Source organism: Odocoileus virginianus, chromosome 23 (assembly GCF_023699985.2).
Source record: "Odocoileus virginianus isolate 20LAN1187 ecotype Illinois chromosome 23, Ovbor_1.2, whole genome shotgun sequence".
Lineage (NCBI taxonomy): Eukaryota > Metazoa > Chordata > Mammalia > Artiodactyla > Cervidae > Odocoileus > Odocoileus virginianus.
Genome location: NC_069696.1, coordinates 9,118,890 through 9,134,873, shown reverse-complemented (window position 1 = coordinate 9,134,873; position 15,984 = coordinate 9,118,890). Strand labels below are relative to the sequence as shown.

The 15,984-nt window shown below is 38.3% G+C and overlaps 1 protein-coding gene across 1 annotated transcript in view; it reads right to left on the bottom strand.

Annotated features, from left to right (window-relative positions):
- The window catches only part of EP300 (E1A binding protein p300), a 63,875-nt gene that overhangs the window by 34,475 nt on the left and 13,416 nt on the right, over positions 1–15,984 (bottom strand). The window contains exons 2-6 of the mRNA XM_020876955.2: positions 9,745–10,382; positions 4,587–4,763; positions 3,062–3,323; positions 1,890–2,003; positions 863–1,108 (exon numbers count right to left, since the gene is read on the bottom strand). Of these exons, the coding sequence (XP_020732614.2) occupies positions 863–1,108; positions 1,890–2,003; positions 3,062–3,323; positions 4,587–4,763; positions 9,745–10,382 (1,437 nt within the window). The remainder of the gene's footprint in view (positions 1–862; positions 1,109–1,889; positions 2,004–3,061; positions 3,324–4,586; positions 4,764–9,744; positions 10,383–15,984) is intronic.

Below are 15,984 nucleotides of genomic sequence, written 5' to 3'. Positions count from 1 at the left end.
ATAGATTACTTCAAAACAGACTGCTGTCTAGTTACAGAGAACTTCATCACCATGAACGATTTTGGAGTAAGAAGCAAAGTATTAAGTCATGGGCTTACCAAAACTGCTTAGATGTTTAACTGCTTGACAGTAAAGAGATAGTCATAGGGCCAATCTCTTTCCCCATATAATTATAGAATAAAAACCATCCTCAAATTAGGGTATCAGAATACTGCTCACTCTTCCCTTCCCTTTGTTCTATCATAGAAAGAGGTTAGGCAAACAAGTGTATCTGATAAACTATTTCAAAGGCAAATCACTCCAGCTACCAGATACACTGTAATCTATATAAACAATAATCAAACACTTCAAACCAAAAGAATACTTCCAGCCCAAACACAACCATTTCTTTCTATAGTTTAAAATATAAAAAAATTTGGAAACTTAAATGTCCACCTATAACAAGACTGTTCTATACAACAAAGTAGTATAGAACCATCAAAAAGGATACATTAGGTACAGAAACAGAAAGATGTTCACACTGTATGAAGAAATAGTCTGTTAAAACTCATGGGATCCCATTTCTAGAAACAGAAACTAATATATGCACAAGATTAAGAAGGATATACACCAATAGCTGTTGCCTCTGGTATATGGATTACAAGGGGTTTTTACACTATAATCTTTTAAAAGTTATTTCAAAAAATTAATCACGTGACAACAAAAAAAATGGGGAGACGAGGGAGAGAACAGAGAGCGGGTAAAAGAGACATACACATACACGCAGACTAAAATAATCTAAGGAGCTACCCTTGCAGGTTCCACGGCAATCACACACACAACTGGTGCCACCTTTGTCATGACGAGGAGGACGCACACTTACTCATGTTGCTCATGGGCCGCATCCCTTGGGGAGACTGCCCAGACTGCTGGTTCTGCTGATTCTTCGCTTGCACCTGGGGCTGGGTCGGCATCTGATTTACTTGATAGGTCAGTCCAAGGGCTGCATAGGCTCTTTCTATAGAGCTGGGATCAATCTGACTGACAGTGCTTAGGCTGGGAGTGGACTGTTGACCCACCCCTAGAGAGCTAGTATTGCCAAGTCCAACTGGTGTTCCAGTCAAAATTGCTAGGGAAAACAGAAGAAAGAGTATTACAACATTAAAGATGCTGAGAAAGGAAATACTATCATGTGTGAGTTTTAAACACAAAAATACTGTTGTGTGATTATGAAATACATGCATCTTATTTCCCACCAAGAATGCATGACAGTGTGACAGGAAAGAAACGGTATTTTATTTCATTACTTAATTTAACAGGGAACTTTTGGGTATTTCCCCTTCTAGGGAACTATTTCCTAGTCCTAATTCTCTACTAGGATATCTATGGTTTATTTACTAATTTATGGAATTTCATTCCTTTTTGAAATACGCTATATGCAGTTCCAAATTTATCTTTCAATCCTAAATGCCACTTTTCAATCCTAAATCCTAAACTTAGGATTTAAATTTTTAAATCTTAAATGAGATGTGGTGGCTGCACTTTCTACTTTTGACACTTTTTTTTCTCTAAGAAAAGCTTATCACCCCCAGGCTTCTAAAAATAACCTCAAGCTTTCTCTAACATTAATTTCAAATTATCTAAATATTTAGATCACAGGTAGAGAAGAGTAATAATCTGCCCAATGTCAAAGCAATGATCTTTCTGGATCTTATTTTAAGTAGTAAATACTTCAGTTCTAACCTTATTATTATGAAGTTTGAGGTTAAGTGGAAATAATCTAGTATGATAGCACTGGCAGTCACAGGAACTTCATATAATCAAGAAGTAGGTTAAATCTCACCAAATTGCACTGGTAAAGAGTCTAAGAATACTTTGATATAAAAATTTCAAAAGATTTCATCACTTACACTGTTGATTTCTCTTATCTCCAGCATTTTTAAGGGGCAGACACACAGGACAATCATGCCTTGTACAATTCTTCCAGTGTGAAATGATTTGTCGAGAAGATGCACAGTGTGCCACTAATAAGAAGAAAAATGATTTTTTACATTACTATTAGCTAACTTATCGACCATATAACGAGTGCTACAAATGTTATTAATGCATCTTGCTAACACCCCCTAAAGGGTTATTAATCCTTATATTTTACAGTTGAGAAAACAGGCAAAAACAGGTTGAGTAATTTGAACAAAGTCACAGAGCACCCAAAGTAGGATTCAAACTCAAGCAGTCTGATTTCCAGAGCCTCTAATTTTGACCACAACACTGTGTGAGAAAAATCTTTAAAAAACAGATTTCCCTTAAAAAAAAAAAAAAAGGGTACAGGACTTCCCTGGTGGTTCAGTAGATAGGAATCTTCCTGACAATGCAAGGGTACCCTGGTCCAGGAAGATTCCACACACCACAGAGCAACAGCCTGTGTGCCACAACTACTGCAGCCTGAGTTCCTAGAGCCTGTGCTCTGCAACGAGAGAAGCCACCACAGGGAGCAGCCACTGCACACCACAACTAGAGAAAGCCTGCACGCAGCAATGAAGACCCAGTGCAACCTTCCTCCCAAAAAAGGGTACAAAGGAACTTATTTACACAACGGAAATAGAAAAATAGATAACTAGTAAGAATCTACTGTATAGCGCCGGAAACCCTACTCAATACTTTCTAACACGTGAAAAGAATCTAAAGGAGTGGACACATGAGTATGTAGAACGCTCACCGTGCTGCACAGCAGAATCAAACACAACAGCGCAAAGCAACTACGCTCCAGTGAAAAACACATGCAGATCCCTAATGGCTCCACAAGTATAGTGAGTTGTAACGTTCTTTTTAGTATTTGCCTACATGACAGCAAGCTCTCAATATTTAAGGCTATGCTGGGGCAAATAAAGTCCCCTGCAAAAGAGAAGTCTCTAAAACTTCCTCTACCACCGCATCTCTAGATACTCACAAAATGACACTGAATTTTATCATAACATAGAATAAAGCATTATCAGTAAGGAGTCTCAGGAGAGAGAAAATGTGATCAGCTCTAACTATAAATAAATACTGACTGCTGGGTATAAAAACCTCCGAGCCCACTCACCTTGGCAGGACTTGCCCGACTGGCAGTGTGTCATGTGGTTGAGGACGTTCTTCATCGTCCGACAGTGGGGAAGGTTGCACTGCCTCACCTCCCCGTTGGCCTGCTCCCGGCGTTGGCACTTGTGAGCATGCAGGAGGAGGACAAGCTGCTGCTGGATGAGCTTGCGCTTCTCTGGATCAGCCGTATGTGCTCCAGAACCCATCCCTTGGGCCACCGGAGCCACCAGGCCTGGCTGCTGGACCTGTGGGGCCTGCTGCTGGCCCTAAGGGATACAAGGGTAAAGACACATTCAATGTTAGGTGTCACTAGGTGCTACCTCCTGAATAAATATGGACCTGGAGATTTTCAATGAAAACCTTTACCATGTCATCTACTAGATGCCAGACCCAATTTTTTAACACAGGGGATTCTAAGATAAATAAATGATGGCTTCTGCCATCAAGAAGCTTAACAAGAAAATAAATTACTATTACTATATTAACAGGTAATATAATCAAAGTATGTATAACATACAGAGAGCAAAAGAATGAGAAGGACATGGTAAAGTCCAGTGCAAGGGGGAAAATAAACAAATCTGTTGTGAAGGGCGTGTTCAAGTTAGGTTTTGAAATAGTGAAGTTTCTTGGGAGACCTGGCAGGGGCCTTTCAGGTGGGTGAAAAACTAGTTTTTGTAAACTCTGGACAAAATTTGTTTCTTCCTATAGAAAAGTAAACATTTCTGGAGACAGAGAAACGTGTTAATCTTTCTGTCTCCAAAACTTTGAGGAGTATCTGAAATACAGGCATTCAATGACTGTGGGACATAAAGCAAAAAACTAAAGTATCTGAAAAGGAAATAAAATTCCTATAGTACAATTTTTGAAGACAAACATGGACTATCTGACACATTTACAACTAGAGATAGTTTTACTTTAGAAAAATAGCAATGTTAGAAGAGTTGGAGATTTTTCCACAGCAACAGTCACTGTTAAAAATAATGTGTAACTTTGAGAGGGAGGGAAGTTACTCCTCTCTAACAGTACAGTACCAGATATAAATCAATAGATATCCAGATGACTGACCAAAGAGGAAAAAGGTTCCACTTTCCTATCCTATAGAAAGAATTGCGTATACAAGGAGTTGAATATGGCAGGACCCCAAAACTTTCATTGTGGCGGCCCCACTTGCTTCTATTTGGACTAACATCCTTACTGGTCAATACCCAAGTAAAAAAAATACCATGTGAAATGGAAGGCAGGCACATGCTTCCTTGATCACAGGGACCATCCCATTATATCCTAGAGTTCTGCTTTACAGAGGAACAGAAAACATAAGTTTAACAGAATTAGAAAAAAAAAAAAATCTTTTGGCTGTACCAAGCATGCATGGCATGTGGGATCTTAGTTCCCCAACCAGGGATGGAGCCCACGCCCCCTGCATTGGAGGCACAGAGTCTTAACCACAGGACCACCAAGGAAGTCCCAAACACATTTCTTTTGCTCAAGTGTCAGATGGAAAACAAATCTGCAGACAGATGATTACCCACCATATTGGGCATTCCTCCACCAGGAACTGCCTTTTTGTCCATTGCAAATGGAGATAAGCTATTTGGTAGTACAGACTTTGTCGGAATCTGGAGACCAAGGCCACCGGCTCCCATCTGCTGTCCAGAATTCTGAGTGTATGGTGAACCGTAAGGATTAGGGTTGTTCATCATTCCCATCTAAGAAGAAGAAACAGAAAAGAAATTACATCTTATTCCCCACACTAACAGGACATACTATTTCCTTTCCTTTTCCACTTCCTAATTTACAAAGACAACTTTAAAAGAAATTCTCCGTATATAAAAAGACTATAATCTAGGGGCCTGAGGTACAGTAAATTTAGTTATTTCCTATAAACATGAGATGTTATTAAAAATGTGTCTTCATTTAGCTACAATTACTAAGCAGGTTCTGCCATTCATCTCCACTTTCAATGAACTAAATAACTTTCATTTAATGTGCAAACTATAACTTAACAAATTCAACTCAATAAACCAACTAATCCTAAAATATATTAGAGAACTTGATATATCAAAGCATTTGAATGCTTATTCCAGCATCAAAAAAAAAAAAAAGGAAGGGGACTTCCCTTACTGTCCAGTTGTTAAAACTCTGTGCTTCCAGTGTAGGGGGAATGGGTTTGAAACTGGGGAACTAGGATCCCAAATGCTGTATGGAGCAGCTGGGTTAAAAAAACAAACAAATACCAAAAGCAAGGTAGAAAACTGGTAGTTTGGGGGATGTGTCTTTTTTAAATTTAGGGACACAGTAGAATAGTGATTTAAAATTTTTTTTGAATCTGAATTATCTAGATACAGTGTGTAAACTTGAAAGCCTGCATTTCTTGATATCTTACACCTAGCTGCTTTATTAAATTGTTTCCTTGGCTCTTAAAGTAATCTGAGTGTATCTGCAATCCCTATGTACTTTAAAAAGGAAGTTTGGGGACTTCCCTGGCAGTCCAGTGATTAGGAATCTGCACCTTCATTGCAGGGGGCACAGGTTGGATCCCTGGTCAGAGAACTAAGATCCCATATGCTGCAGAGCATGGCTTTAAAAAACAAGTATTTCCCTGTCTTTATGTAAGTCCATGTAGAGCCATCATACTATAGCTTAAAGAACACAGCATTAATTATTCAAAAGCCAAATGGTTTACTGATAACAATGATGCAACTCACAATTCTATTCTTCCACATAAGACCCCTAGGTAAGTCACTGCCTACTAGCAAGCACTCAGGATAGAAACTAAGGATGCTAAAGGAATCATGCCAGATTTCTCATCTTTCTCAGACAGATCCAATTCTATCAAAGGGTCCTTCAAATTCTACCTCAAGCCACCCAGTCCCATGTATCCATGCCCACTGTCACTGTCTTAATTCAAGCCCCTGATCACAGCTTTTGTAGACTATATCTAACAGGTTTTCTTGACATCTGTCCTCACTTTCTTCTACTCACAAGGGGGAAAAAATGATGGCTTACCAGACCTTTCATTATCTGCATGAGAACTTGACTACTTCTCCATGGCAGAAGTACTGCTTATCTCCCTTACCCATTAACTTGCAAACCTGAGAGCACCATGTTTCTTGAATCTCCAACACTTGCTTCAGCTTTTCCCTTTCCCTATAACTAGGCAGTGAGTGGCATACGTTGCTTCCCTATTTTTTGGTTCCTGAATGCTAACCTGTAAAGGAAATAAAATACTAAATTCACAAAAAGGCAGTGATGATGATAGGGAATGAGACTGAGGGAAGTGGCACTGTTCCAGTGAAAACATAAAAAAACAGGCAGCCTCAGTGGGATGCAGCCAGAGTAAAAACGTATTTGGTCTCTGATAACTGGAATTTCCTATGTGAATCTGACCAGTGAAAATGTAGGGATAATCAAATACAAAAACAAGCTTACATGAAAAGTTCCAGTTTCTTCTGGTAGTTTCAAATGGGGCTGGAAGCACTGATGCTACATATTGCTTTTAAAGTACTAATATTTACACTAACTTAGTTCCAACAGTGTGCTCGCCTACACTTGGGGGAGTTGGATTTCACTTGTGTTTCTTATTAGCATGGAAATCCAGGGTAGATGTAAAACGAAAGCCATTTAAGAGTCCACAATTTATGTAAATAAAACATTGGAATTTGTAAGATGCCTTCACGTCTCTTGTTAAGATGCATAATGTCTTTATCAAGTACATCCTAGTAGAGTTTGGTCCTTCACACATTTGTTCACATAGACATCACCTTGATTGCCTACACCAAGTTTCAACAATTCCTGATGTTGCTTGTTCCCTCAATCACAATGCATAACCTAGAAACTCCAAGTTCACTCTAGCAGACCCTGGTCTCAAATATACAGATTGCACTAACTGCCAGTCAGATGGCAGTAATTCATTCCCAACACTTCTGGTCACTGTGACCAACAAAGACTGTCAGGCTTTTTGTGTGCCATCTCCCTCAGAGTTTTGCTGCCTGTGTTAGAAAATAAACACAACCAACCCCCTCACCCCTACTGTTTCTATCTACTCAACCCCCCTACTCTCTCACTAATAGGAAGGGAATATACTGTACTTAATTTCTGCTACACTGTAGTTAGTTATCTCATCTTGTTCCCTTCTCTACAGCTAATGTGATCCAGATGTCCAACTACCTACCACCTACCTGGACCACAGCGATACAGATCTCCACCTCAACTGAAAAGGTAGAGGACCAGGAAGCCACAGACAAACCAGAGGAACTGCAGGGGAGCGTTTTATCTTTCTTTAAAAATAAATCTGACTCTACAGGTTGTTTCTTAGTGTCAGATGCATTAAAAACAGAAACTTAGGGGACACAGGAACACATAAAACACAGGATGGTAACAACACTGACAAACAGAAAAGCAGTATACGACAATGTGAACAGTTCAGGAATATTTAAGAGACAAAAATCCCGTAATAAGACTTGCATGTATCAACAGTAATGCACACCAGTAGTAAATGTGAAAATGTGACTCCATGAATCCCCAAATAATAAAAACAAAATTAAACTACATCCTGACCTGGTCTGCCTATTGGGTTTGATAAATACATCTATATCCAGTCATCCCCCAGGCACTGTGTCAACTGGTGGGGGGTGGAGGAGGCGGTGGCAGGGTGGTATGTACAATGATAAACAAGGAATGCTAGGGATCTTTCAGAACTGAAAAGACACCTAATCCTAAGCATTTCCCATACTCACTCCTATGACTCTCACACTGCTGATTTAATTCAGGGACCTCACCTCCCCATAGGGACTGTTTTTCAAATTGATACAGCACACTTAAAACCACACCCATCAAGACTGCAAATTGGGAGTAAGAGTCTCCTTTAAAATCCATCAGGATTTGGCATAAAGACTTGTCTTTTTCTCTCTCAGCATGGATTCTTCCTCTCTGCCTTATACTTAATACTTTTACTTAAACTTTATGGGTTCAGTACTCATATAGGTGATACTCACTTAAAACAAATATTTTAGTAATAAAGTCTTTATATTTGAATTCCCCCTCTCCATGAAAATATAAGCTCCACAGAGACAAAGATTTTTTGTCTGATTAATTTACTGCTATATATCCAACCTGAAACAATGCTGATGTAGAAATTTGTGATTCAGATTATAAATAGAACAGTGACCCACCCAACCTAGGCATTCTCCTAATGAGCCTTTTCTTATTTTTCTTCACGGCACTATCTAGAATACTATTACTTTACATCTTATGTGTACCCTAGAAAGTAAGTTCCATGAAGTGAGTTTATTCACTGCTCTAGCTTCAGCATCAAAGCTACAACTCAGTAAATATTTGCTCAATCAGTGAAGGTGTAATGTTTGTCATCCCTGCCCCCATATAAACATCAGGAGGGCAGGGACTCTTAATAGGCATATCCCTAGAATCTAGAAGAGGTAAAGAAATATTCTACCTCTTGTTTCTGGTTCTCATTCCAAATATTTTAAGTAAACCACATCAACACAGCAACATAAAAGTGCCAGAAAGGGAGAACCTACAGAGTAGGTAGTTGACACCAAACAGAATCCTTTCCTAATTTAAGATGTCTATATCTTTTACCCTGTAGCTATAAAATACACACCCCCCATATATATATATATATATATATATATATATATACATACACATATATATATATTTAAGGGCTTTCATTTATCTACGTGACCTCAGGGTTCCCACTCCCACTTCATCTACGTTTTAGTTTCATTCTAGAACTCTCACCATCATGATTCTCAGGTATCTCAGAATACACAAGTACTGCTGCTGCTCAAATTATTCCTCTTAGTAGAGCATGCTTGCTTCTAACTCCATGTGAAAATCTCTCCCACCTCTAATGTCACCTTACAAGTGAAGCCCTCTCTTTCAATCAACAAGAACTTAGGAATAATTACATGTCAGACACTGGCAACTATAGTGTGATGCCATTTCAAGAAAAAGGAATAAAATGTGTAGGAAAAATATGAAGGAATAAACATCAAATATATGCTGATAAAATTTTAATTATACAGAGTACATATTTAAATGTATTTAAAAATGTATTTAACATTCTTTACTTAATAAGGGTAAGAAAGTAGGCTTTTTAAAAAAGAAAAGCCTTTCAAATAACAGCCAAAATCAGGTTAATTAGAACACCTGGAATGTTGGTTGGGGTTTTATGGCAAACTAGTGCATCTTAGGGTTTCCCAGGAGGCTCCACCTGTCTGCCAATGCAAGAGACATGGGTTAGATCCCTGGGTCAGAAAGATCCCCTGGAGAAGGAAATAGCAACCCACTCCCATATTCTTGCCTAGAAAATCCCATGCACAGAGGAGCCTGGCAGGTTGGAGTCCATGGGTCGCAAGAGTTGGACATGACTTAAGTGACTAAACAACAATGCATCTTAAAATCGATCAACCAATAAGGAAAAAAAAACACATCTCTTAAAAACCAGGGACATTCCAAGCAATGGGAACAAATGAAGTCTATCTGAAGATAGTATAAAATTTGCGACAATAGATCCCTGGCATATACTATGTGGGAAATGCTACGTAATATAAGAAGATTAAACATGAACAGTAAAGAATAAATGAATAACCCGAGGCCCGCCTCCTCCACCCCTGGAACACTCACGATATACTGACAGAGCGCACACACCGAAACCGCACTCACCTTAAGAGGCTGGGGGCCTCTCAGTCCTGTCTGTCCTCCCATCTGGGGAGAGCCTTGCTGCAGTGGCTCAGTCATTAAGTTGCCAGCATTTCCCATGCCTGGGTTTGGGTACTGCATATTAGGTCGCCCCCGGCCTGCTCCAATTGAACCGTTCATGACTTGATTAGGCATCATCCCTTGTCCATTGCCGGCAGTCAACATTCCAGGATTCATGCCAGCATTCATCCCTGTGTTCATTCCCATGGCAGGCTGATTGACGGGACTGCTCATCATACCTGTTGCAGACGGTGCGGGACCCTGATTTGGTCCACTAGTGCCCATCCCCATGTTGGGAGAAGTCAAGCCTGCCTGGGCCATTGGACTTTTGACCATGCTATTTATCAAACCTAATCCAGGACTGTTCTGTTGGGCTTGGCTGGCCATGCCTTGGCCTGGGCCACCAACCCCCATATTGAGGTTAGGGGAACTACCAGACCGTAGCAATTCTGACAGTTGTTTATGTTTAGAGGCTGCATCTTGTACTATGCCAAGACTTGTCTGAAGCTGACTAATATCACCACCATTGGTTAGTCCCAATTCTGTAGAGTTGATTAATTCATCTGGTAAGTCGTGCTCCAAGTCAAATAGAGAGCCGAAATCTAAAAACAAAGAGGAAAGATAAAGGTTAAAGTATGATAGTCAAAATTACAAATTTCTCTATACTTGTTCTTGATAAGCATTAACTATCATTTCTAAACCTCACTCCATGGAATACTATCTATTTGTATTAGTTTTTCATGTTATACTAAAGTTTTATTTTACATGTTTGTGTATGTGTGTGTGTACATATAAAATATATATGAGTACTATCACACCAACAAGTTTATTTATTTAACAAGTTTAAACATTTATAAACTGTACCTAAAATAAAACCAAAGAAGAATACATCTTAGTGTGATACGCATTACAAATCGCTGAAAGTTTGTATTGACAGTCATGAAAAAGATATACAATTAAAATTGTTTACTATTCCAGAATTTCTTAAAAGGGGTTAAAATAACTAATCTATACATGGACTAAATAAAGAATCTATACATAAACTAATTCAGAATGAGACAAAAGATTAAAAATATAATAATTATTAAAAAAGACAATTGATATATATTAAAAAAAAAAAAAGATCTGCTCTTTGTAGACCACTCAGTGTAAGCTCCAGGAAGACAGGGGCTGCTTACCTCTAACTGCTATCACACAGCGCCTACCACAAAGCTGAATGAAGTTGTGTTCACCTGACTTCAAACCACAGGTTAGTTTTCCTTAACCAAAATCTAGCTGAGTAAGATATGAAACCATGCGTCTAGTTCCTTCACCAACCTACAAACCATTACCACTCCATCTCTGCCCTACCCCCGTGCCAAAAAGAATATGCGAAAATCATAGATTAACTTAGGGTCCCTTGTTCTCGGCACCACTAAACATTCTAGGCTAGATAGTTCTGCTTGTGAGGAAGGAAAAATTGTCCTGTGCACCATATTCAGCAAATCCCTGGTCTCTCCTGTTAATGCTAGTAGTACCTCTAACCCATTTGTGCCGATCAAAAATGTCTCCAGATATTACCAAATGTGCCTTGGAAGTGCAAAACTGTCCCTGGTTGTTGACAGTATTAATTCATTATATGCTGATGGTGGAATGTTTCCTTGTGTACTCCAGGGGGACAGTTGAATGAAAGCTGCTCAAAAGTATATATGATTGCAGTGTTATGTAAATAAAGGACTGAGGTGTTTTGCGTTTTAATTCTCCAAGTATTTTTTAACATTAAAAGGGCACTGCTTTTAAAAAAAAAAAGGGTACTGCTGAACTTACTTGGTGGTCCAGTGATTAAGAATCTGCCTGCCAGTGCAGGGGACATGGGTTCCATCCCTGACTGGGCATGGGGGCATCTAAACCTATGAGCTGCAACTACTGAGGCCAAATGCCACAACTAGTGATCCCAGGTGTCCTAGAGCCTGTGCTCAGCAACGAGAGGCCACTGCAATAAGAAGCTCCAGCACCACAACTAGAGAAAGACTGCACGCAGGAAAGAAAAACCAGTGCAGCCAAAAATAATTTCAAACAAAAAAGGCCCTACTGGGTATTTAAAAAGTAAATATAGTTGAATCTACACCTGATAATCCTATTAAAGATAATTCATCCAAAGACAAGATTCCACTTTAATAATGATCTTCTTGGTCTAATTACCCTCAGGTTCATAAGTATAATTCTTCCTCTATGTGAACTTCCTGTTCTTTTTCACTCTGTCATGGCACTGAAATTACATGCATGTCTCTTTCTCTTCCTCCTCTCCTGCCATCTTTTCCCCACCACCACCCCTCACCCCACCTATGCAACCAGACTGTAGCTCTGGGAATGACATGTGTTACTTATTTACATACCAACTCCTTAAAGGGTGGTATTTTAGTTGAACTGAATTGTACCTCAGGATCTCAGGACGTGATTTAGAGTACAGAATTATTTTCTTTCCTTCTGAAAAATCATGTGCCCCTCCATCATAAAAATAAACTATCTCATGAATAGTTTTGGAATATAAATAAGGTTTCAAATAAAATTTACCTGACATCACTACTCAAGACAACTGCTTAATACAATTATATATTTCCTTCATTTCTTTCTATTTACATAATTCACAACACTGGAATCATACAAACTTTTAAGCAACTTTGCATTCTACTGTCCCCCTGGAGTACACAAGGAAACATTCCACCATCAGCATATTTTTAGTGTTTAGGAAAAAATAATCTCTACCTATTTAGAAATTTAAAATATACACATGGAGAATTCCCTGGCAGTCCAGTGGTTAGGACTCCAGGTTTTCACTGCCTGGGTTCAATCCCTGGTTGGGGAAATAAGGCCCCACAAGCCTTGTGACAAGGCCAAAAACATAAAAAGTAAAAAACACACACATACATAAGCGACAAATTAAAGGACAAATCACAAGAAACTGAGTAACAATAAGAATACATTTCAAAACTTTAAAGCTAGAAATCAACAAATATCCAAGGTATTTGAAAAAAAAAAAGTAAGAAAAATAGTAAGAAAAAGATGATCAAATACAAAAGCAATGCAACAATAACAAAAAAAATGGAGAGGTTATTAACAAAACCAGAAGTTGGTTCTTTGAAGAGAGTAATAAAAGATAAACTTCTGGGAAAGTTAAGGGGAAAAGACAATAAGAGAAAGTGGCATTACGAATCAATTTTATACCAAAAAAACTGGAGAAAAAATTAATAAATTCCTGTTAAGCACTCAATAAACCTCAATCAAAAACTAATTATATGTATCCCTGCATCTCCAACAAGTCAATGGTAGAAGTTATCAAGAGATTCAACAATACATCGTTTGAATACCTGATTCAACTCAACTGTGGAAATACATTTTGATAATCAAGATAATACAAATACTGATTAATGGATAATATTGAGAAAATCATTAATTTTGTTGGGTACGACAACAGAAGTTATTAAAATAAATCCTAAGAGATACATATTTAAGCATTTCTAGTGAAACAAGAAGTCTGGGGTGTATTTTTTAAAACTCCAGCAGAAAAAACAGAGGGGGGGAGGGGACAAAATTATTAGTAACCTGAAGTAACAGACACATGGGAATTCTTTTTTCTATTAAATTGAATTCTTCCATTAGCCTCCAACTAATAAAAATAAATGGAAAAAGTAAAAATTAAAAAAAAAAGAAAAAAAAATTGAATTCTTCCATTTAAAACGTTTAAAAGGAAACATAGACAGCCTGAATATTCCTATTACTATCAAAGAACCACTACTTAATTTTTCCATAAAGACCAAACATAAATTTTTGCAGGCATGTCCTACTGAACTTTCAAGGAAAAGACAATTCAATCTCACACAAATACTTCTAGAAAACAGAAATACTCTAAAAGCCACACATGGCCAGTAAAAGAAAAGAAAAGTCATGAACACAGGAGCAATTATCCTTAAAAAAAAGCAAACCAAACTCATCAATGTCTTATAGGTGTAATATCATGATCAAGTTGGGATCATCTCAGGAATCCAGGAAAGAGAGGTTTGCATATTCACCAGAGTAACAGAGAAGAAATAAAACATTAGGTTCAATGACTGTAATAAAAGCACTGGATAAAAGTCAACACCCAATCACAATTTTAAAAACAAAACTACAGCAATCAAAACCTGATGAGAAAAAGAACAGACATACATATAGCTGAATCATTTTGCTGTACACTGGAAACTAACAGAACAGTATAAACCAACTATGCTCTCGTCTGTAGTTGTGTCTGACTATTTTTGTGACCCCATGGACTGTAGCCTGCCAGACTCCTCTGTGGGAATTTTCCAAGCAAGAATACTGGAGTGGGTTGCCATTTCCTTCTCTAGTGTATCTTCCCCATCCAGGGATTGAACCCACATCCCACGCATTGGCAGGTGACTCTACCACTGAGTCACCAGGGAAGCCTGTGTAAATCAATAACACCCCCATTTAAAATAAAAAATTAAAAAACACACACACACACACAACTGATAAGAACTTCCTTAAATTGATAAAATGGGCTCTTCCAAAACCTAAAAACTGACAGCAATTATGGATAATGCACCAACATTAAAAATAGCCTCTTTAGCATCAGAACAAGACAAAGATACCCAAAACCACCACTTCTATTCAGTGCTGAACTGGAGTCTCTCGTCAAAGCAATAATACGAGAAATATTCACGAGTCAAGACTGAAAAGGAAGAAACATAACCTACTGTATGCAAACAATACACCTGTCAACAGTGAAACTCCAAAGCAAAGAAGTGGAAATAGTAAGAGGTTAGGAAATTAAATTGCATTTCTGCCTATCAGTAAAAAATGATTAGAAATAATTTAAGAAATGGGGGGGGGGGGATCTGACAATAGTAGAAGATATATGTTAACTATGAAGCTAAAGACCACCTAAATAAACAGAGTAACATCACAAAACATATGGGTACAAATCCTCAATATTATATAAAGACATCAATTCTTCCCCAATACTGACCTATAGATTCAATGCAATGCCACTCAAAATTCTAACAGGGGACTTCCCTTATAATAACGAAAACAAATTTTTATAAGGCACTTCCAATGTGTCATATTGTTTGCGGTTCCTCAATAAATACATTATTCTCATTAATCCTCCAAGAATCTCAGTAGTAGTTAAAAGCCACATATAGAGAGTTCATTGAGGAGAAATCAACTTCAGTAATACAGAAGCCTTACTCTAGGCCCTGTCTTGAGGATTTAATTTAACCTGTACTACAGTCAAATCTGCTGCACTTGGTTACTGTTGCAAAATATTCAACATCTCATTACAAAATTAGGCTCCACTGTGAAGCAGACAGGAAAGTTAACATTGGTAGACCTTGACAATGGTTATAGGGTTGTTCTTTTAACGGCAATCCTCTATTTTCAATAGACCTAATTCAGTGATCACTACAAAAGATCCACTGAGGTTTCAACTCAGTCTGATTCAAGTACTCCTATTTTCTAAGATGGTTCACTGTTACAACCTCAACTATGTACTTCCTATCTTCTACCTTTTGTTATAGCTAAATATTTGTGTGCATCTTCTTTACCAAATTTTTGAGTATTGAAAGATAAGGGTCTCATTTAACATTTACATTTCCCATAGCACCTCACATATACTCAATAAATGAATATGATAATAAATGTTTCCAGCAATTCTGCAATTGTACACTATATTTATATCTGATTGGATAATTCACAAATTTATAAAAGTTCTCTTAACCTTTCCTTAAAACTTGTTATTTTCAATGACTATATTAATTAAATTTGGAGGACTATGCTAGAGTGTCACGGGATTCCCTGGTGGCTCAGTGGTAAAGAATCCACCTGCCAATCCAGGAGACACAGGTTTGATCCCTGAATCCAGAAAGATCCCACATGCTACAGGGTAACTAAGCCCCTACACCACAACTACGGAAGCCCGCACACATACAGCCCAAGCTCCACAACAAGAGACACCACCGCATGCAGTGAGAAGCCTGTGCACTGCAACTAGAGTAGCCCCGCTCACTGCAATCAGTGAAAAGCTGGCACGGCCAAGATGACTCAAAAGGGTTGTATCTACTTCGACCCACGACTAAACAGATCTTACCATTTCATTTGATTACCACTGACTGTCCTGAGCTGGTCTGATTGTGCCTGAGTTCGGCACATTTAGAATTCCCAAATGCC